The sequence below is a fragment of the Lytechinus pictus genome, chromosome 13, assembly GCF_037042905.1.
Source record: "Lytechinus pictus isolate F3 Inbred chromosome 13, Lp3.0, whole genome shotgun sequence".
In the NCBI taxonomy this organism is placed as follows: domain Eukaryota; kingdom Metazoa; phylum Echinodermata; class Echinoidea; order Temnopleuroida; family Toxopneustidae; genus Lytechinus; species Lytechinus pictus.
Window position 1 is genome coordinate 25,574,121 of NC_087257.1, and position 23,787 is coordinate 25,597,907.

At 36.0% G+C, this 23,787-nt stretch overlaps 1 protein-coding gene across 2 annotated transcripts in view; it reads right to left on the minus strand.

The window, feature by feature from the left end:
• Positions 1 to 246: 246 nt before the first annotated feature.
• LOC129275228 (sodium- and chloride-dependent betaine transporter-like) overlaps positions 247 to 23,787 on the minus strand; it is a 32,154-nt gene continuing 8,613 nt past the window's right edge. Inside the window, exons 1-14 of one of the 2 annotated variants that reach the window (XM_064108612.1) lie at positions 18,301 to 18,367; positions 17,956 to 18,160; positions 17,001 to 17,135; positions 16,025 to 16,325; positions 14,502 to 14,640; positions 13,789 to 13,923; positions 13,000 to 13,103; positions 12,039 to 12,163; positions 5,201 to 5,313; positions 4,751 to 4,888; positions 3,605 to 3,707; positions 2,880 to 2,983; positions 1,858 to 2,031; positions 247 to 1,423 (exon numbers count right to left, since the gene is read on the minus strand). In XM_064108612.1, the coding sequence (XP_063964682.1) occupies positions 1,322 to 1,423; positions 1,858 to 2,031; positions 2,880 to 2,983; positions 3,605 to 3,707; positions 4,751 to 4,888; positions 5,201 to 5,313; positions 12,039 to 12,163; positions 13,000 to 13,103; positions 13,789 to 13,923; positions 14,502 to 14,640; positions 16,025 to 16,325; positions 17,001 to 17,135; positions 17,956 to 18,151 (1,869 nt within the window). In that variant the 5' untranslated portion in view covers positions 18,152 to 18,160; positions 18,301 to 18,367 and the 3' untranslated portion in view covers positions 247 to 1,321. Of the gene's footprint in view, positions 1,424 to 1,857; positions 2,032 to 2,879; positions 2,984 to 3,604; positions 3,708 to 4,750; positions 4,889 to 5,200; positions 5,314 to 12,038; positions 12,164 to 12,999; positions 13,104 to 13,788; positions 13,924 to 14,501; positions 14,641 to 16,024; positions 16,326 to 17,000; positions 17,136 to 17,955; positions 18,161 to 18,300; positions 18,368 to 23,787 lie in introns of those variants that run through there. The other variant, XM_054912022.2, reaches the window with a different exon arrangement.

A 23,787-nucleotide genomic window follows, 5' to 3' on the forward strand; every position in this document is an offset into this window, starting at 1 on the left:
AAATTTTATGCTAAGGAGCCTAAGGCTCACGTCTTACGATATTTATTCAAATCAAACTTAACTAACGATTGATATAGAAATGATTGTCTTAATTATGCAAATCAAGATCAATCCCATTCGAAATCATACAATCGCAACTCTTTCTAAGTCAGCGGAGTGATATGAGCCGAACACTTACCCAAAAATTGCATTGCCTGGTGTTCAATTAAAAACGAGGAAGGTGAAAGATAATAGACAGCAATGCATGGGTGATGTTTGTAATATTTCAAACTTTAATCAGCAATGTTATTGTCATTATTACTGTATACATTATTGCCGTTGACATTCAAAGAGTAACACAATGTAAAAATAAAAATAAACTCACGATCGAAACAGAAGCTAGCAGACTAGAGATGGCGCTCTTTTACAATGGAATTGAATCCAAGGTTGAACCCCTCGCTTTTATCTCCACGAGAAACTCTCGTAAAAATCACGCATAAAATAGTAATATTCTCTTTCATCAAAATATAAAAAACACCCCAAAAATATTATCGCACTTTAAACCAAGAAGCGCATACTAACACTAATGGGGTGTTGCAAGAAACTTGCGATCAATTGCAAGTCAATGTTTGGTCCCTAAATCAATCATATGTCTTGTAGTTAATTGCAAATTAGTGATTGATTTCTAATCTGCTCCTTGAAACAAGAAGTTTAATCTGATTTGCTATAGCTAACGATGATCTGTCAGTTGTCAAATTGCGACAGAATATTTGCAATTGATCACACATATTTTCTTGCAACAACCCCTAACACTACATAGCTCATGAGTTTTGATACTTTACTTAAAGTAACGTAAGTCTCATGCACAAAGATACTATAAAAAAAAAATGAAAAAGATGATTACAACATTTTTTTTTTCTTTTTAGAAAAATACTTCTTCGGAGAAGGCTCTGAGTGCTCAAGGGCCTGTTGAAGAACAAGTTACAGTCAAACGCAACTCCTAGAATTGAAAGCAATTTGATTTTTTGTACTTGCACATTATTTCTTTCGCCTAGTTTTTACAGTATGTATGTCAGAGTACACAGTTTAGTTGTACAGTACTATGTGCTTATTAATAGTCATCAGAAACAACTGGGCATATGCGACTGGGAGATAGCTATTAAAATTAGGCTATCGCTATTTTTTTTTTTTTACTAATGTATAGTTTTGATTGTATATTGTGGTGTGTTTCATGGTTTTGAGGACAAAAACAAACACTCATACATACAAGTTTAACCTAATTTTGAGATTAAAAAAAAATCAGCTGGTCACAAAGTGCACTTTTAAGATCCAAGGGAATTATTCAGCGGACCTCTAGTATCTTGAGACCCACCATCTCCTCATTTTTCTCGTCCAGAGATCTCTGAAAATCCTGTATGCTTGCCGTAGTGAGGGCATTCCACCGCTACAAAAATAAAACAGAAGAATAATAAAAAAAAAAAAAATATGAAGTTCATTTCAGTTTCTCTGTACTGCAAGACTAAAACAATCGTTGAACTTAATATGATGTAAAATTAATCCCAATCAAGCAGCCGAATCGTCACGTGGTTTTATTAAATTGCTTCAGTATGAACATTAATTTAGATCAAGTAAATCGATTACAATCTCTTTCATTGTCTTTCGCACATGACATTAAAACAATGATAAAGGTCAAATAGCTTCGGACATGTTAGTGAAGCAGTGATCAAAGCATAGTGTGTATGTATGTATGTACGGGTGTATGTATGTATGTATTATGTATGTATGTTTGGACTTTAGTATGCTAACTTTGTTTTCATTGCTCTACCATCCGCTAAAAGGACCGTTCCCGTCCGCAATCGTAAAGTCCTTATTACATACCTGTCTCAGTGATCCTTGACTTTTGAAGATTAGCTGATAGAATATGAAGATGGGGATAGTGACCATAGAGGAAACTGCCATCATAATGCCAATAAAATAACCCCAACCTGGGTAGGTGTATTCATTCTCATACTTTAATGGCTCGTAGGCAACCAGGCTATACAAGAAGATTGTCTGAAAAAAAGTTTAGTGATAGATTCTGTAATTTGGAACTATACCATGGGGATGTTTTACGAAGAGTTGAATGTGGTTAAGGACGTTCCAAAGTTAAAATGAAATCCATGTTATTTTTAGAATTAAAAAAATAACATGGGTCCATGCTTGATATTTATTTTTATTTTCAGCTATCGAGCTTTGAAGTTCACCCAATTGAAAGTTCTCGAGAATGACGCAATGAAAAGAATTGGGCTTTTTTCAGACCTCACGAGATTGAGTTTAATCCTTTATTACTCAATAAGAAATCAATGTAAATTCAATCAAATTTTACAGTAAAGGTCAAAATCCATTCACATGGCTATTCGTTTACTCTTGTAAGGCCAGCAGCCACTTCAATTATGACAAATGGCGTGAAGGATGACAAAAACAGATCCCCAAAATTTGAAATTTTTACGACAAATTTCAGAAGAAGGCCTACATGAATGTTGCACTTTATTGAAAATTCAAGATATTTTCATCAGAATTTGCCATGTTGTAGGGGAAATTATACTAAAAGGGTGTAAACATTACAAATGACATGAATGGGGGTACATGTACTTCTTTTCAAACTATAAGAACTTTTGTTGGAGCAAATCTGCATTTAAAAAAAAAAAAAGAAAGTCGAATGTTAAGTTTTATCTGAGGAAAAATTACTAACCACTCTCTCATTTATTCAAACTCAAGATCACATTCGTCTACTTCGCAGCAGTACAAAGTTAAGTATTCTGAAGTTGTATAGAGGTACTAAAAATGATTTTTTTAAAGCTAATTAGAGAGAAAAAAAATTGCGAAGTAAATTGTACGAACGTTAAGCATTAAAAACTTACACCGGCAAATATTGGGGTTGCAAACATCCAAGAGAAGATCATGTAAGGCGAGATCCATTTCATACCGGTCATTGCTGTCACATTTTCCATAAAACGTCTCCCACCTAGAAAAATACATAAATAAATAAATAAAATTTGAGATTACGATGAGAAACGTGGCAAGGCGGCTAATCACGAACAAGCTGGCGCCCTCTGGGATTAAGATTGAAAATCAGTGCTTCTCCATTTTCCAGGAAATTACTCGAATTCCTAGCAACCTTGACCTTGTTGATCGGAAAATGGGGAAATAAATAAAGGCAATCCCAGGGAATCCGAAAATTAAAAATTACCCAATATTTGCATGTAACTAGTTTAAATCTTTCAGGTTATTATGTAGCCTAAATGTTCCGCTCGCGCTTCGCGCTCTTATCGATTTTGTCCCAATGTTTGGAAGTCTGTTTGCAAAAGAGACCTTGATTTCCGGTCAAAACTAAATGTACAGCGCAGGCTTGCTATATTATTGTCCAAACTTCTTTAAACATTGAAATAAAAAGAAATTAAAGGAAATAATACTGAATTTTGGAAAATTTGCGATTCAGTTTCGGGGAAACTTGCTTTTAAGGTATGAAACATTGTTTAGACTACAGTCGTGGCAAGTACCATTGATTGATTGGCTCTGGTATAATTGATTGGTATAAACACGATTTACAAGATATCAATAAGGTTTAGATTTTTTTCTAGCTTACCATACACCCACCCGATGACGGTTGATTCAAATATAGCGATCCATAGTAGAACAAAACCACTACATGAATAGTAGTCGAAGAGCTGAAATATGTACATTCCTCCCTGGTAAAGAGAAATTAGGGTAAATATGGTACGATGAAACATGATTTTATGAATATTGAAATAATAAAAAAAATAGAACAAAGCTACAACAAGAACAGTAGACAGATAGCTGAAAGATGTATATCGCTCCATGGCAAAGATAGATTGGGTTAAATTAATAACAATTTTCAAGTAAATACCAGCTTTCAATAGAATGGGAAATACTGAGTAATATCTTTTTAAAGAAACTTAGTTAAATCAATTTTGGCATTTCATATTCCGATTTTTCATGAAGTCGTTTCTCATTGTGTGACAGTGAACTCATTTTCATATTATTAGTTTACGTTCGATACGGCACCGACCTGGTTGAATAGGCTACATAATAACTTTAAATGTTCTGCATGACCCTGTATGCTTAATGAAAAAAAAATATATACATAAATTAATGTCACGTGACTCACCATTACGTCACGTAACTACTTATAAGTCGACATAGCAACATAGATGTCGCCATGTCAACTCCATGTCAACTTAACAAAGTTAATAAGAATATTAAAGTCGACGTGGTATGGTTAAATATCCCACCACTTGTCTATTTGGCACTTTAATTAGGCGTCCATACTCACCCTCCCATTTTGTTGAATATTATATAAGTTTCACAGGCCTAATTCATTTCCCATAGACTCGTGTGTTAAAGTGGCACTTAAAAAGAATTTATAAAAAATAAGGAGGAAATTCATGAATTTATGAAGACTACACCTGACGGGATCAAATTCATCACTTGAGAGAGTAAAATGGCCCTAATTCTTCCGCCAGTAAAAATATAGTTCCATTGTGGTGATATATCTTTTCAATTTGGAAAAAGTTCAGTAGGTACCCTTCCTAGAATCAGTGTTAGATCGTCAGTCATATTCATTCATTTTTGTCAATCAGCAATATCAGATTAAAAAATTGAGCTATGGGTTGGCTCGAATGAATATCTTTTGCCTGCCAGTTGTAGTTAGGCCCGTGTAACCTTAGGGAGTTCAAGTCCACCTTTATTATATTCTTGGGGGAAAACTTACGTTCGTTACCACAGGGATTGCAAGGATGCAGTAAAATGCGCAGACGGCTGCGCAGAACATTTCTCTTCTGTACCCACGGAGCAGGGTTTTCGGATACAGGTCGACGACGGTCGTGATAAATCCTTCAACACACACAAACTGTAAAAAAGTGAAGAAAAAAAATTTACGCAATATGCAGGTATCTTTTAGAGTAGCTCGAAAAGAATGAAAACAATCGGGTTCCTGAAAAAAGGGGGACTTACGGGTAATTTTGACGATTTTCTTTTTATTATGCCCTTTTTGATTTGCCGATAATTTGAGTTTTACTTAAAATTTCGAAATAATCTTTGCATCATCGGATAGCCTACAATGTAGGCTACTCTTTCAATATTTGAAATCATAAAAATAAATAATCACAAAAATTACCCTCAGTCCAGTGTTGCGGGAAGCAGACTTCTTGAGAAAACTTACCTGGCTATCTATACCTAGTAAGAGGAGAGTGAGGAAGAAGAGAATAGCCCATAGAGTGGAAAGGGGTGTCTGAGTGATGGCCTCGGGGTAAGCTATGAATCCAAGACCAGGACCTGTGAGGGTAGACCAAGTAATAGACCAAATACTCGTGTAAGTCCATATTTAGATAACCCATTCAGCAATATTGCAGTGCAACCGTTGCGGCGAACATTCGTAATGTATAAACATGATCATACTTGGGAATTATTTCTTGCACACGATTGACTCCTTCCCAATACACTAAACAAAACAAGTTTACAGCCAGACTGCAGGTCCCTATGCTAATGAGCAAATTAGCAAGATTTGTTCTAGTCCTCTATTGCATTCACCTCCCTGCAAAATCTCGTGAATTGCGAGACTTTCTTTCTCAAAGAATTTTACACCTTACCATGAAGTAAAATTGAATATTGTTGCACCATCAAAAATAGTAAATGTTACTCTTTTATATTGATCATTTATTTTGAATTAAATAATTTGATAAATAAGTGAATTTCAGGCATGAAAAGATGTCTCAAAACGTGATTTTCTTCCTCTGTTGTCTTTTGCAAATGGTGCAAACGTTTATTTATATCATCATAAAGCTTATTCTCTGTAATTTCTCACAATGTCACTCTTGATACGTGGCGTTTTGGAAATGGGTCTAGATCCAGCTTTTCCCATCAAGATACAAGACGATATTTCTGAAATTTCTCGATAGCATGAAATCCAGAGTTCTGATTGGCTGGATAATGTTTCAACACAAGAGGCGCGAGTAATTTGAAGAGATTACCGCATGGTGAGTGGGATCGGTATGACCTTGGAGAGACCCCAGCATGGAAACCGTTGGATGTTGGCTGGGTGTGTAGTTTCTTTGACCAACCAGAGTGCAGTATTTTTGTTTTCAAGCTGCAAAATGTACCTATTAGGTGGATCTTGACCCATTTAAAACACATCTTCTTATATATACATCCTATATCATAATAAAGCTTAGATCTTCAGCTTTATCATGATATCAAATCATTTGGGCTCAAACAGAAAATAAGTGTAAAAATAACAACTTTTGTGGGATGAAAATTATTTTGCAGCATGTGTTTCAGAATTTTCACTTAAACATGAATAACAAATTCTTTTATTAAATTCAGACACATGGCATGCAGGAATGATTCTTCTTCTTCTTCATAAAGATTATCAAACATATGAAATTTGATCTATATTTGGAGCAGCAATGGCTGAATAAAAAAAGGTGTTTTGGTCCGCACCCAGCTCACAGGAATATATGCAAAACCTTTCTAGTCATGAATATCACTCGGAAAAACTTTTTGAGGACCTGCCGGCTCACTGTTTAAAGTGACACCATTGCACTCTCAAGGGAAGTCAACTATTTCCTCACAGAAGAGTTCATAAAGTTTAAAGTTTCTGATAATAAATGGAAAATTCATTCTCTTCTACCATTTTCAGTGCCAATATTTTTGTTCCTGTTTCATCAAATAACATAGACTACTCCACTCCCAGTAACCATGGTAACCAAGCATCCGAAAAGTGTCGAAGGTGATCATTTTCGGTCTTGGTATTTCAACGGGAAAGAGGGACAATTGTTTGAGTTTAACGGACTTTCTCGTGTACGTCGATCACTACCCTGGACCCCGGGTAAAACGTTTAAGACATGCTAAAACATGTAAACCAACGTAATTTGAACCAAAATAATGTTATTCAAACTTAAGTACTTGTTTTTATAAAAACATGGCAAGAGAAAGTATATCCGACATGTCCGATATGAGTTTTGCCACCTTGGGAACATTCCTACTTGCAGCTCTCGATCATAATTCCTTTGTTTTGTATTTTAAAATCATTTTGAGAAAAGGGGCATTTTCAATTCAATTTTTCTTCTTCATAAAGATACCAAACACATGCCAGAGTGGAGTATTATTGTTTTCAAGCTGCAAAATAAGAAAGACTAGGACCAAAATGTTTTCAAAAGAATCAATTAAATTTAAGTTGATTTTTAATTTTAAATTTCATTTTCATTGAGAAGCTTCAACTAATCCAAGCCAGCTAATAATAAAGGAATTAGAGGATCTATTTTATAAACTCATGAAAATATCAAAACATCGTTAGGTGGGGCAGAGATGCAGGTCTCATTGTTCTTCTTGGTGTGAATAATATGTAGAGGTGTTTGTGCTCAGTGGATAAGCCTCCGGGCACTGAACCCCAAAGGGCCGAGGTTCAATTTCCAATGGAAAACGTGCGTCCTTTAGTAATGCGTTTATCTACATTTGCCACTCTCCATTCAGGTGTAGTTAATGGGTATCCGGTAGGGAAGAATTCCGTGAATGCTCAGGCACCTGATCAGCGTAGATGTGCTAAAGCCGGTGTAATAGCATGCCGTTTTTAGAACAATATTTTATCGTATGAAGTGCTTAATATGAAATATATTAAATGCGATTGCCTTCCTCTCCCTCCAACTCCCCTTTTTTTCTCTCCTACTATTGCTATTATTATTATTACTATTATAATCATTATTATTATTATAATTATCATTATCATTGTCAACATTAATATTATTATTTTTATCATCATCACATTGCTAATCGACAGTCTAAATGAGGGATAGGCCAAAGGGGGTCTGTCAGAAAGTCAAAGACAAGGTATACTCACACTATTATTGAAAAAAGGAGATAGTAGATTATTAGACAATTGGAGGCCAATCACAACGATTTCAAGGAGTAATCCATGAAATTGTTTCTTTTGATTAAACGGGTTATTTTAAGGGGCGTTCAGCCTCAGATAACTTAAGGTTGGTTCAAGATGTTATTGTATTATTGTATGTTATTATTGCAATACTTTGGAAGAACAAGGATTGGTACTTTTTTTTTAGATTTTCAAGCAAGCATTCGATTGTGTAAGACATAGCTTTCTTTTCGAAACCTTGTCAAGATTCTATTTTAAAGATTCATTTATTCAATGGGTTAAAGTATTATATAAAAATGCTGGAGGTAAAGTAATAAATAATGGTTGGATTTCAAAACAGTTTAAGATAGAAAAGGGTGTAAGGCAAGGGTGTCCTATATCGGCCCTGTTATTTGTTTTAGTTGTTGAAGTAAATGGCGTCACAGATAAGGTCAAACAAGAAAGTCAGTGGTATTAAGATTCCATTCCACATAGAACCGTTTTCAAAAGAATTAAAGATCTCACAGTTAGTAGATTACACCGCTCTTTTTGTTAATTCCGTCCAGGCAGGAAATGTCGTAAGTCAAGATGGTATTACGTTCGGGGATTATTCTAACCAAAGTAATGACACTTAATATAAATTATAATGAAAGAAGTGGTATATGCAACTTGGAATGGTCTGATGAACCAATTAAATATCTTGGGGTTGTATTATGCAAGAACGCAAATGACTTTAATGTCCTTAATTGGTCTGTCAAGATTGATAAAATTAAACGTATTATAAATCTTAGGAAGATGAGAAGTTTGACATAGTATGGGAAAATAGATATTATCAAAATATTACGTATATCACAATTAATATATTTAAGCACATGTTACATAATGCCCCAAATTTACATCAAAGAACTTGATTAAATAATTCATTCATTTTTATGGAAGTCTAAAAGAGAAAAAGTGAAAAAAGCTTACACTATTAATTCACCCCAATATGGGGGTTTAGGCATGATTGTCACTTTCTTGGTAACCAAAATTTGTAAGAGGTGATGAACCACCATGGAAATATATTTGTGTGTTTTGGTTGCAAAAATCAGGTGTACCGTTATCCATTCAATTCAACTGTTCTCCAGCAGACATGATTAACTTATGTAAAAAATATTCATTACCTACATTTTATACAGACTTACTCAATTCATGTGCTGAACTTCACTACCTTAATATATTCGAAGTAACTCAATTTGAAAATGAAATCATATGGAATAATTGAAATATAAAACATGAAAACATGTTATTGTATTTCAGAAAATGGTACGATAAGGGTATAGTAAAAGTACGCCATTCAATTGAAAATGGATCATGGAAAAACTCTGAAAGTATTACAGACCTACTGTCGATGAATTCTCTTTGTATCTTATTTCAATATGCTAAAATTAAAACCGCTTTTCCAAAACATTGGTTCGATAAGTTGAACACTGCTCAGTTTGAGAATCACGGTGATTAACCAATGCAAAACGATAAATTGATTCAAAACAATTCTACGCATATTTTGTAGATTTAAAGATAATTTACACCCAACGGTGTTATATCTTTGGCAAGATAGGCTGTCACTTGCAGAAGCATATATGATTGGAGCAAATTGCTGAAATTTAAGTTTGGAAAATTAATTAATAACAGAGTTAAACAATATAATTTCAAATTGCTGCATCGGACCTTGCCATATAAAGAGAATTTAGTTCGATGGAATATCACATCAGACATGGCTTGTAACCATTGTAAACAAATTGAAACTCTAGATCATGTTTTGTTGCATTGTCCACATGTGAATTTATTTTGGCAGAAACTAAGGTATTTCATTAAGATCCAGTTTAATATGAATATTCAAATTAATGAGAAAACATTATTGATTGGCCACGATGTTGAAAATGAAAACATGGGCTTTCTGAACGTAATTTTGGTTTTCGCACAATATACGATTTATAGAGTTTATATGCTGGCTCAGTTCACTTAAAAAAAATTCAGTTATTTTCTACGTTGTCAGATTTCAAGAGAGAATTAGTCACTAATTTAAGATTTCTTGAAGAGAGTAATAAGATGAAAATAACAGAAAAACAGTACAATGAAATCAAAGCTTTTGAAATGTGAAACTAATTGTATATATTGTTTGTGTTTGTTTATTGATTTTAATGTAATAAATACTAAAGGACAAAAAAGATCTGGTGGTATGCAAATGAGAGAGCTGATACACTCTAAAAAATCGAATGTTAAATCAACATTTGAAAGGTTGGAGGAGTGACAACCTTTTCCAAATGTTACATCCAACCTTGTATAAAGCTGAATCCAACATTTTAAGTGTTGGGTAGAACCATTTAAAGTGGTAAATGCAACATTTGGTAAATGTTGTCACTCCTCCAACCTTTCAAATGTTTAGTTAACATTTCTTTTTTAGAGTGTATGTCACTTTATCATTATTTCTTATTATATTATATTGTTTGAATTATACGATATTTCATTTTTGTAGATTTGACAATAAGGAGACTCTTCATAAAACCCCAATAGGTTACTGGGATTGCAATCACACATGTTCAGGGATGAATCACACTTTATTTCATATTACAATGAGAAATTTAAAATATTTCATATTTCATAAAGTCATACTAAAAAAGAGTGGGCGACGTCATCGATTTCCTCACAATATTCACATGGATCAAAATGTACACGTAACTGTTTTGTGAAAAATAAGCGAAAACTTTAAAACTGCATGTCCTAAATTTCTTTTTTTTACATCTGATTTTGATGAAATTTTCTGTGTTTTGCTTGTTTAATTTTTTTTCTCTTCACGTACGATGAAACACCAACCTGGTGGACTGTACTTTAACGGATGATGATGAAATCAACTTAGTGGTTGGTGAACTTTCCCTTTAAGAGAAAGTTGGAGAATACAGGTTATCATGGGAAGCCAAAAATGTCGAAATCTTGTTTATAATGTATGTCCCTTATGTTTACTGAGCAGTACTCCTGAGTCCTGGCTGTTACAGTATTGCTTGTATAATGAAGAACATTATTTAGTAATTATTTTTTAGACAGTTATGAATTCATTTTACCATATTTTAATCAATGACATACATGTATATGGTTTCCTATGATGTTTAATACTTCTTCACAAAACTGCTCTTTTTGGGGTTCAGATTTTGTTTTGTTTTCTATTTTTATTTTTTGAACGCGTAGGGTTGACCTCTACTGAGTCTTTGAATTTGGGATGAAAAGAGGGGGAAGTTCATGGCGCTATTGAACTGTTGATTTTTGTTTTGGTAAAATCGCCTCATGCCGTAAACCATTTTGTCTCACTCGTCTGAAAGCAGTATCACTGGTGGATCCAGGGGGGGGGGGGGGGGGGCAAAGACGGCCCGTGCTCCCATTTGAGAGGCACAATTAGAATTTGTAATGAAAAATGCCGTTAATATAGAAGTGTGCCCCCCCCCCTTGAAAGTGAAGAAGACTTTTTTTTGCTTGTCAATTTTTTTTATCGTGGACGAAATGTCCTTTGTTCAAGTTGAAAAGCTTTTTTTTATCCTCGGGTAAATGTGCACCCCCCTTTTGGAAAATCCTGTATCCCCCTGAGCTGTATAGTCCCCAGATTCCATTAAGAATACTTACTGACCCGATATATCTTATACATCAATACCTTTCCACTTTGTTTCAAAGTAAAGTAACTTTATATGCTCTTGTTTACTCATTAAAGATAATGAGCCTTGATCTGTTATATGATATAAGATACGGATTGAATATTTTGTTTATGAGATAACGCAATTTCCTATTAGACGAAAATTACACGTAGATAATAAATGAACCAGTCCAATTATATTTAGTCCATTCAAATTTTTTTTAAATTGCATCACCGCTTGTCATGGTCACCGAGCTTAATTCCTACCAGTTAAATGAATTTCAATCATTGATTATTTACGTATTAAAAATGAAGAAGTATAAAAGTTGTGAAGAAATGAAGTTGGATCAAGGAAACAAATATACCTTTTGTGTGTATGTATAATCAAAATTTCCGTACACATGTTTTAAACCTCTAGTCCTTTTAAGTGGACCAAAATAAATTAAACACAAATGTAAAAAAAAAGTCATCACTATTCTCAGTATACCAACCTACCTGAGCTCGCAACATCTGCAACCGGTTTCCCTTGCACACCAGACATGAATCCAAGAACAGCAAAGATTACGAATCCAGCATAAATACTGGTTGCACTATTTATTGCAGAATAAAGCAGTGTGTCCCTTTTTAAAGCATGAAAAATATAATCAAATCAATACTTGATGCCAATGTAATAATAAATAATAATGTTATTGTTGTAAATAAATAAAATATTAATATAATAACTAACAAGAAATAAGGAAAGTAAAATAATAAGAACAATAAGAATAATAATAACAATAATAATTATAATAGTAGGAGTAATAATATTGATTAAAATTAATGATGACAATACTACTACTACTTCTACTAATACAAATGATAATGAAATTGATAATAACAAAAATAATATTGATAATAATATTAAGATGATGAATCAGAATAATTTTTCTCTTTGATATCATAATCATAGCAAACCTTTATGTACATGAAATACATAACACATCGAATTTTTCTTATGTTTTGTTTGATGTCATGTTATAACCTATTAACATACAGTGTACATGACCAAATTGTATTTGTTCCAGCGATGGTTTCGGTATATATATCATATATCGTACCAGGGGTAGCCTCAATCACATACTAGTTTCCGGTTCTACCATGTACAGACATGGCATGCGCATATGAACATGCATGTGGTATATAATCAATTCATGTTGATAGGCGTTGTATAAAATGTTATATATCATTCCAATCCCTCGAGATTTAAAAATAAATTTTATGTATTGATAATAAATCCAGAATTCGATTGGTCCCTAATTACAGCCCATCTGCATTTTTTAAATCCCTGCAATTTAGAGTGTACGTAGTTCACATCTAAATAAATTACTATGCTATTATCATAATCATAATACAACGTGACTGAGGTACACTGTAGTAAAGAAATGATACATCAATTAGGATACATCAATTAGGATACCTGACGAAGTTGTGCGTTTTCCTATTGTAGCTGCCCAACGCTACCAAGACCCCCTGACCCAGAGAATTGGAAAAGAATATCTGAGTGGCTGCATCTAACCAGACCTTGATATAGGAGAAATCAAACGGAAGAGTAGAATTAGAGCAAGGATGAGAAAGAGCAGAAAGATGGGAAGTTGGATGAAGATGGAGATCAGTATACTAAGGAATAAGAAGAGATGGAGCTGAGGATGAAATAAAATTGAAGAGGGGAAGATAGCAAGATGGAAGTGAAGATGTACATGTATCAGGAAGAATGGTATCGAGGAGAAGGAGTAGGGGTGGTGGGGTTCTTTACGTTTTATATTTCCCTTTTCTCTTTCAGTGAGACGGGTTTTTCCCGCAAGTCTTACAAGTTATACACACGGGGTTTAACAGTTCACTGACCCAGAGGGTCGTAGGCTCAAATATCTATATAGCAAGAAATTTGTCTACATAATGCTGCACTCAACCCAAGTGATGAAAATGAGGAATGCACAGGGATATATTCCTTGAAACGTATACGTGCGTACCAGTAGATCTAGCTATGGTAATCATTGTTCTGCGTTATCTGATCATAGTTTTATTGAATACAATTGTTATTGTACCTTCTTATTTATCGATTGCCTCTTAATTTATCGGGAATTTTATAAGCGCTTTACTATAATAGTAAAGCGCTTAGAAATTCACGATAAAGTAAGAGGCAATCGATACATAAGAAGGTACAATAAAAATTGTATTCAATAAAACAATGAAATATTAGTTCTATTACCTGACTATTTTTCAGTTTTGAGAGATCTGGTTTGAGGTAGAAGATGATGCCTTCAAGAGCGTTGGGTAGGGTGACGGCCCGTACCAGTAGAATAGTCAGCAGGATGTATGGAAAGGGAACGGTGAAATATACCACCTATGTGACATGAAATTCAAAATGGCGGAAGTAAAGTAACTCTTATAGATCCCCAGATTTAAAGAAGGCTACATTGTTAGAATGATTTCATTGTAAGAAACAGAATTCGAAAAAAGTAAGGCAAACCGTATCTGTTTGCTCATATCATTTCATCTTCAGCACCCAAGGTAAAACAAGGTCGAACCTTCTACAAGTAGGAGTCAGAGAGAAAAATAGTTTTGATATGCTTTCTTGTCCTGTCCCGCAGTCGACCTATACAACCGAATCTACAATGTAAAGTCTGGCCAACAATACAAATGAATGATGGTCTGGAGCAATAACGTAATTATTTACAAATTGCAACCAATCACAAAATATTTACGATGTCACTGCGATTCGGAATTGATTTGCTTACATACCACCAAGGAGGTGTACATTATTAAAAAAATAATTTGAAATTCACAGGACGATTAAGAACTCTGGACGAAAGATTTCCAAATGAAATGTCCAAGTTAAACCATCATATAGGTTTAACCAAATTAGATCGCAGACAGGACGTCGCTAGATCGCAAAGAGATCGGTGGGCCTTACGATCTTACCTTCCCCGATGACTTGACGCCCTTACATATGCAAAAATAGACAATGATCCAAGCCAAGATCAGGCAGAGGAGGAGATGCCAATTCAAATGGCCGATGTCATGGATCCCTTCCGATAAGTGGATCTGAAGCACCTTCCGACTGATGATGAGGACATCGACGGCGACCACGATGATGACACGATGATTTCGAAGCAGATGGAAACATTTACAACGTGTGTGATGATGTCGACGGGCGCGGTTTATTCGTTGGCGAAGAGAGTAGCGATGTTTGACGACAATGGATGGTGATGTTGGTGAAGGTTGTAAGGAAAGGAAGATCATAATTGCCATCAGCAATGGTTGATGATGTCGAGGGTGACAATATATTAATGATCAGTGATGTTAAGGTTCACGATAATGACAAGAGATAAAACATTGAATAATACCTAATGATAGACCACTTGCAACTGTGTTTTTGAAAATAGGGCCCCGCAATCATAGCTCCTACCGGATCCCTGTTACCCAGCTACCCATACAATACCATATGATCTGTTGAATATATACTCTGGTATTTTTAAGATGTAGGACCCTACCATGTTTTATCAAGCGGTGTGGAAGCGTCGTGGTCTTGAGGTCCTGTATGACGCCCGGTGGGGGGGGGGGGGTACTCGACCAAAAAATTGGTAGGTGTGTGCCGCGGGCGAGACAAAACCGGGGGCCTTGGAGCGGACTTATTGTAAAAAGGAGGGTCCTCGGAACGGGTTGCGGAACTACAAATGTTAGTGAAAACGGGGGTCCTTGGAACGGGTCGCTTGCGTGTGCATCCCTATGGAACGGGTATACGTGTATGCAGCTAGCCAAGCGGCACGGGCGCTGGGTGTGCTCGCGCAGAGGCGATGGTCGGACAGCGCTCAGCGGCCGCTTTTCACCAAAATTGCAGTTCATTGTGGCGGATCAATGCGAGCGGAACGGCGTAACGAAAAATATGCGAAGCTTTGGAGCGGATTTCTTTCTTCTTTTCTCTCGATAAGAAGAAAATGCTATGCTTCGGAGCGGCTTTCTTAGTTCTTTTTCTTAATAAGATGAAAATGCTATGCCCTGGAACGGAAATTGAAGTGTAACATACCCACATAACCCACTATGCATTATATACCCCCGGGGTATGACGCTTGATTGAGCACACGCCCATGATTAAAATCACCAATGATTTTTATGTATTCTGCAAGATTAGTTTTCCAATATATATACATATCTTCTTAAAGATGTTGTTTTTCTGAACTGGTATTCACCAATTCATGGTTGAATAAACACGGAAAATGCACACTTCATAGATGTGTTTTTCTTTCAAATCACATAAGCTTTTTTCTAAGGCTAGATTAAAAGACTGTACAGCTAGTTATGAAATTTCAAATCATATTTCAATCTCATGATATTCAGCTTGATTAAGCACGAAAGACTCTGTAAGTTTCTTTCGATTCGGAATTTGCAAGAAACAAAATGTATATTAAGTTTACGTTGGAGTATTTTTCGTGAAATTTATTTACTTCCAAAACTCAACCGTGGGGGATGTTGTCTCGTTCCCGCATTCCTCGCTCGTATTCAACGTCGGACTAATCACGTCGTCGACCAAGTCGTAGGCGGTGTCGTTATCAAGAGAAGACGTCGCATTGACGTTCCTGACGTCATTGGCTGCAAGGCAACAACGGGTATTCCACTCGTTGTCGCAGGTAGAGTACGGAAGGACAGCCTTGAACGACCAGAAAAGATAGTAAAGGCCCCACGCCATGATTACCACGTAGTATGTATTTATGAGCGATTCCACCACCAAACATGCCACTCCGATACCTAAACAAAACAATAAAACAAGATTTAGAAATCGCGACGGTAGTAAGAGAGAACGGTAGCCTGAGATGCAAATCGATCTGATAATTCACAGATCTTGGAAAATAATTGAGGACCTTGCATGCGTAGATGAATTTCCATATCTTCAGTGGTTCCGAAAGCATCGTATATGCTATGGAACAAACCATACAACGTTCGTGACAACATCACTTCTGTCAGAAGCTTCATTCTGCATTCACACCAACGAAACCGACTCCGAACCGACCAATGATGAGCCATTCGATATAAGTTTTGATCGATCCGGGGCCCGTAACACAAAGGAATGATCGTAGAACATTTTTCTATGATTGATTCCATTGACTACAATGTACAATTAATCGTAAAAATCAAGCGTACGATCAATCGCTAACCTTTGTGTTACAGGGCCCTGGAGTCAGATAAGTTGGTGTGACTTCAGCATTAATGAGTTTCATTTCAAATATGATCCCCTACTGAAGTGAATGCGATATTGTATTGTCCCTCTGCATAAAAAATAACATCACCAAAATGGCTAAGAATGTTCTTGCTCGTGGTACAAATATATTTCAATTTTCATCAGATGGGATCAAGGAAGCAGTGTCCAGATAGAGAGTGGTAGGGAGGAAGGTGGATGCAGGGGGGAAGTAGAAGTAGACCTACCTTTGAAGAGGGGTGCAAGCATAGTCCATGCTGTGATTGGTCCCTGTCCGGTGAACTGTCCGATCCCTATCTCGATGACGAGCAATGGAATCCCTCCCAAAACCACACACAGAAAGTATGGCACTAAGAATGCCCCTGTAAGAAAGAAAATATTTCATTCTGTTTATCATAGTTTTCATTATTCTTATCTCTGTTTCTACTCATATCTTCTTTATATTTATGTGGTATATTAATAATGCATGTTACCTTATTATTAATTCTCTACACGCTTATATCAACTTCACCATGTTTTGTTCTATTCACTATATATCTAATCATATATAAATTAATTTGTTTTAACCATTGGATCACGAACTAGCTGAAAAGCAGACATTTCAGTTGATGTGAGTTGTGAAAGAATAAAATCAATCCATCAATCAGCCAATCAATCAATCAATCAACCAATCAACCAATCAATCAATCAATCAATCAATCAATCAATCAATCAATCAATCAGTCAGTCAGTCAGTCAGTCAGTCAGTCAGTCAGTCAACCAATCAATCATTAGTCAATCAATCAATCAATCAATTATCAATCAATCATTAGTCGATCAATCAATCAATCAGTCAGTCAGTCAGTCAGTCAATCAATCATTAGTCAATCAAACAATCAATCAGTCAGTCAGTCAATCAATCAATCAATCAATCATTAGTCAATCAATCAATCAATCAATCAATCAATCAATCAATCAATCAATCAATCAATCAATCAATCAGTCAGTCATTAGTCAATCAATCAATCATTAATCAATCAATCAATCAATCGATCAATCTAACACACACAATCGTGGAGGCTAATGTACACTTACTCCAGATCTTTAGCTTTACGTGCTATCATGATAAACAGAATATCTATTTAATATATAAATCGTTACGTTTAACTGGAGCTAATTAAAAATGATGAAATATGGACTTACCTCCGCCGTGCTTGTAGCAGAGATACGGGAACCTCCAAACATTTCCTAGCCCAACGGATCCACCACAAAGAGTGAGAAAGAAATCGATCTGTTTTGACCAAGATCCACGATGCTTTATTTCTGATTTCTTGGATTTCACTGGACCATGTACTAGGGTGTCGTTTGGATCATCACCAGGACGCATTGATGAATTCATTTTTGAGATCTGTGTAAAAATATGTATTTTTCTATCAGATTTATTTATTCAATTTAACTTTAGAAATAATAAAAAGAGATTACCGTACATAAACATAAAGAGAGGATTGTCAAAATCTGAAAAATTAGACGTATATGAATTTTCCACACCTCTGGTCTACCAATGGTTTCGCGCCTCGACGATCACGGGCGGCTCTTCAGGACACTGAAGTAAGTTGGAATGAGTGCAGGCCCTCGGTTGGGGCCAGTGGCGTAGACAGGTTCGTACACCTGGGGGGGATGACTGGGCTGCCAACGCTAGTGAGGGCGCGAAGCGCCCGAGCGAGGGAGCGAAGCGACCGAGCGGGGGGAGGGTGTGGGAGGGCGGTGTCCCCCCTCCCTTGGTAGGGAGCTTTTGCAATTTTGAACTTGAAATCGTGCAATCTGATGCATACTTAATGAGGTAAAATAACACACACAAGCGCGCACACACACACACACTCACCCCCCCACACACACACACACACGGGTGCGCGCACCACACACATACTACGCCTTGAATGGACAGACATATATCGACAAGATCTACACACCGTGGCATACGAATACAGAATGGACTGACACATAGTATTGCATATTGAACCACACTACGTATTTATTTATCTCTGTGAATTTTGCTGTTACACCTCTTCAGAAAAAAAACCAATGTCAACTGTGTACACGCAGGTATAGTCTTTGTTGTCTTGATATGGGTATGTGGTTATGAATGAAAACAGCCTCTGTGGCCATTTGTGAATAGAACACATAAACAACAAACAAATAACAATATGTCTGTTCATTATAAAGCATAATGAGTACGTACATACTATGCTTTTTTTTACCTCAAAGAAACAGGCATAGTATCCATAGATGGATATTGGCTGGCGGCTCATTAACATACAGATACAAAAAACATAAACAGTATCACTATGATCCATGGAGTAACAATACTGCTCTGTAAGTTTGTGAAGAAATCGGAACCATAACGGCATTGCATCGTTTCAAATTAGGGCATTATTTACTTCTATTTGATCTCAGTCTTATAATAGTAATAATAATAATAATAATAATAATAATAATAATAATAATAATAATAATAATAATAATAATAATAATAATAATAATAATAATAATAATAATAATAATAATAATAATAATAATAATAATAATAATACAAATAAAAAATAATACTAATACAAATAATAATGCTAATACTAATAGGTTCCTTTTATCTGGCATTTCAAGACAGGGTAAATTCACACTGTGCTTTACATGAAACAAACTTCTTTAAACATTTTAAACTTATGTCTTCATGCATCAATCAACATACTTTAAATGAATACAAAACAAAGTGCATCTTAAATAAAACAAAAATAAATAAATAGTTAACAATACAGAAAAGATGTAGCTGCTGCAAGCTTAACAACAAACTAATGTATACCAGTCAGTCCTGATATCAGTATTAGTGTAACAATAGTCATATAGTGGGAGCATGAAGTTGAACAATTCATGATTATACATAATTATATATGTTTGTTTGAATAATACTTGTTATAAAGATAGTAGTATGGTACTCTCTGTCACGAATTATTATGTATACTGTTGTATCACATTCATTTTCTATTCTGTTTTAGATTGCGCTGATGCATTTTGCACACAATGTATAATGCCTATAACACGAGTGGGCCAGACCACACATGTATTTCAATAAAAACCGACTTGAGAAAATAACGTGTATATAAATATATAGATAAATAAATAAATAAATGCATATAATGTATATATATATGTATAAATATCATATACCTGTAATATAATCTGATATAAACTAATAAATAAATAAATAAATATAATACATATCATATATGAGAAGGTATTGCTAGTACTCGGTTCGTGCCTGAAAAGTAGTCTCGATGAAAAGAAAAAAGTTGTTGCTTCATTCCCATACCAAAAACAGCTTGATTAACAGTTGCTAATCAGATAATAGAGACATGCGGTAAGTTGGTAAACTTACTTAAGGAGCATTCATGGCTCAACAAACAAACATATCGGTCTCTTAGTCAGTTTTACTTTTGTAGTCTTGCAAATTTGTGTCTTAGAAACCAAATATCTTGCGCCTCTTTTCGTTCCTGCCCAGTAAATACTTGTAAGATTTTCTTTTTTTTACCGTCTGAATTGGCTTTCACCGTGTGAATGCGGCTAATAACAATAAACACAATTACAATAATGATGAGGATTATTATTATCATCATCATAATTATTATTATTATTAATATTATAATTATTATCATTATTATTATTACTATTATTATCATCATGATGACTTATTAAGTAACCAAATATCATTCCCCAAAACCTGGGGGGATGATTGTACATGCCATCCCCCCACCTTGTGAGGTGGGGGGATGCATCCCCCTCATCCCCCCCGTTGTCTACGCCCCTGGTTGGGGCAATATATACATTTCATGGTCCGGTGGTTCTTTGGTAATCTTTCTTTTGTTAGTCGATTTGACATTTTCAGAACCTAGAAATGTTCTTTCCGATGAAATTTTTTTTTTGATTCATGTTCCTATGGGGTCCTAGAACAAAGTCAGCTTGGTTGCCCAAAGTTGCCGTTTGGGCAATGTTGCTAATTTGCATAAATCCAAAATGGCCGCCACATGCCGTCTTAAAAACCTAGGTTTTGAACCACTTGCCCCAAAATGACGAGGAATAACTCATTTCAGGGGTTTAGGGTTGTGTAGAATCCATTTCTGCCATCTATTTTGCAATATAATGTCATCTTCATGTCAAATCCAAGATGGCCGCCATCAGATGCCAACTTGAAAAAATAAATTTGAACCCTTTGCCCCAGAATTATGAGTAATATCTTTGTTTAGGGGTTTGGGGTGTGTAGAATCTATTTCTGCTATCTATTTTGCAATATAATGTCATCTTTAGGTCAAATCCAAGATGGTCGCCAGGTGACGCCATCTTGAAATATTAACTTTTGAACCCTTTGCCCCAGAATCATGAATAATAATTCTATTCGTGAGTCATTTGGTATGTTGATTCAATTTATGCTGTGATTTTGCATAAAGGAAAATCTTCAGATCAAATCCAAGATGGCCACCAAACGCCATCTTGAAAAAAATTACATTCCGAGGCTTATACGTGTAAGAGTAAATGTAAAGGTATTTCAGTAAGAATACTCATTTGTTTTGTTAATTCTCAAGTTTTAGGTCAAGGGGGAGTCACATCTGAGATGTCAGATTTCGGCATTAACTGCTCACCTTAGAATGAACCCTCTTTAGGTTTGGGATATGATCCATTTCGCGTGTATTTTTAGTTGTTTTAATGTCCATTCATACTTTTGAACTGAAGAGGCTTTTAGAGTCTTATTTGAATTTGAAAGTGTTTTCTCCATATTTTTTCCGAAATTAATGTGTCCAATGATTGGTAGGCATCAGTTCGTCTTAAAAGACGATGGTGTATTGCTAGGTCTTACATTTTAAGTGGCAGTCTCTAGAGCAAATTTGTGCAGATGAAGGAGAATGACGCTGAGACAGGTTTAGATAGAGATGCTGTCCTAGCCTTCCTCCTAGTCTTTTGGTCTGCCAATTTAGCATTCCGATTATTTTTTGACGTCTTGACCCCTGTATTTAGTAGCTCTTCATAGAATGGCGACTATCATCTACATCTTCATAAGTGTTAGTGTCTATGCCGGAAGTTTTATTTCACGTTTGCAGTTGACTAGGATGAGACCAATCACACAGCTCACATTACCTTGGCGAATGGCTTCTGGGATTCGCCAAGGTTTCATGCGGCGAACATGCCCCAACCACTTGAGACGCATTTCTGTTTCTGTTTGTGGTAACTCCCGTAGGAACTCGGCAGGACAGAATTTGTTGCTGGTATATAACCAATTACCTTGGAAACATTTTACGTCTAGGTTAATCAGTCATAGTGGCTGACGTAATAGACTACAGATATCACTCTTGGGCCTTTTTATCAAAGTGGAGACAATGGCAGAGTTGGGATTCGAACTCACAACCTTGCGATTATGAGTCCGATGCTCTAACCACTGGACCACACGACCCGTTGACTAGAGAGCGAGAATAAACTGAGGATGCCAGCACGTACGCTGAAGGGCCTCTGTATTTTTTACTTGGTCCTGCCATTCAATGTGCATGATACGTCCGAGGCAGCTGACATGAAAGGTGTTTAGCCGCTTTTCTTGGTCGGCGTACGTTTTCCAGGACTTACTTCCGTACAGGAACTTTGCCATGCCTGTGGCAGATTTTCCTATTCTGGTGCTTATCTCATTGTCCAGGGAAAAGAAGCTAGAGACAGATAGTCGATCCAAGGTAGGTGAAGAGTCCTCCACAACCAGACGTGTGCATGCTGTTGATAGAGATATCTGGAGGACAGTCAGTGTCTTAAGGCGATCAGGATTTCTGTCTCACAGGCTGATGGGTGATCCAAACTTTTTTTGGCGGCTGTATGACTATTTCTTGTACCCCCGCTTCTTGAGAGGCAAGGGCGACATCGTTTCCGTACAACATCTTACGAATGAGAACCATTCTGACCATGGCACGTAGTCGGTCTCTGGTACGAATATAGAAGCCTTCTGTGCATTCGCCAAATGCATACTGGTGAAGAATGGAGAAGAAGATCACAAAGAGTGTCAGGGCAAGGCGCAGCCTTGCTTCACGCCACTGCTCACAGGAACTGAGGGAAGCTACCAGATGTTCCAGCGGTGTAGCAAACTGTTGTCATGGAATGATACGACCATGGAACAGTCTTGGGGGAGCCAATCTTTTGCAGGAGGCTAAATAGTGCACTCCTGCTGACCAAGTCAATGGCTCTTGTCAGGACGAAAAGTCCGATAATTATAAAGGAAGGTAATAAGTTAACTAATTTTCTGTAAAATCACTATTTAATTCAAATAACACTTCGAAGTCCTTTAACTAGAAAAGTATAGTTGGAAAAAAAAAATGATATGGACTCCCGAAATAGATCATAGCCCGAACCTTGAATTGTTTCAATCTAACATGTCTAAAGTGAGCGGTTAATGACGAAATCTATCAACCTTCTGACCATCTTAGACATGACTTAACCTCGAACTAAAAATGGAGTGATTAAAAGAAATGAATCATTCTTACTGAAATCCTCTTGAATGGGCTCCTACACATAATAGTAACCTTTTCAGGAAAGCGTGTACGCTTTTAGGGAAAGTACTTACGGTTCAATAGTCTCGGGAAGTATTTTTTTATATGGCGTTTAGCGTTTGAACATGTTGGATTTGATCTGAAGATGAGCCAATATTGCAAAATTATTAACAGGAATGGAATCAACATACCAAATAACTCACGAAAAGAGGTATTATTCATGATTCTGGGACAAACGAATCATAAGTTAATTTTTCAAAATCGCATCATCTGGCGGCCATCTTGGATTTGACCTGAAGATGACATTTTATTGCAAAATAGATAGCAGAAAGAGATTCTACACATCCCAAAACCCATAAACAGAGGTATTACTCGTCATTCTGGGGCAAGAGGATCAAAAGTCAATTTTTCAAGATGGCATCTGGCGGCCATCTTGGATTTGACCTGAAGTTGACCTTATATTGCAAAA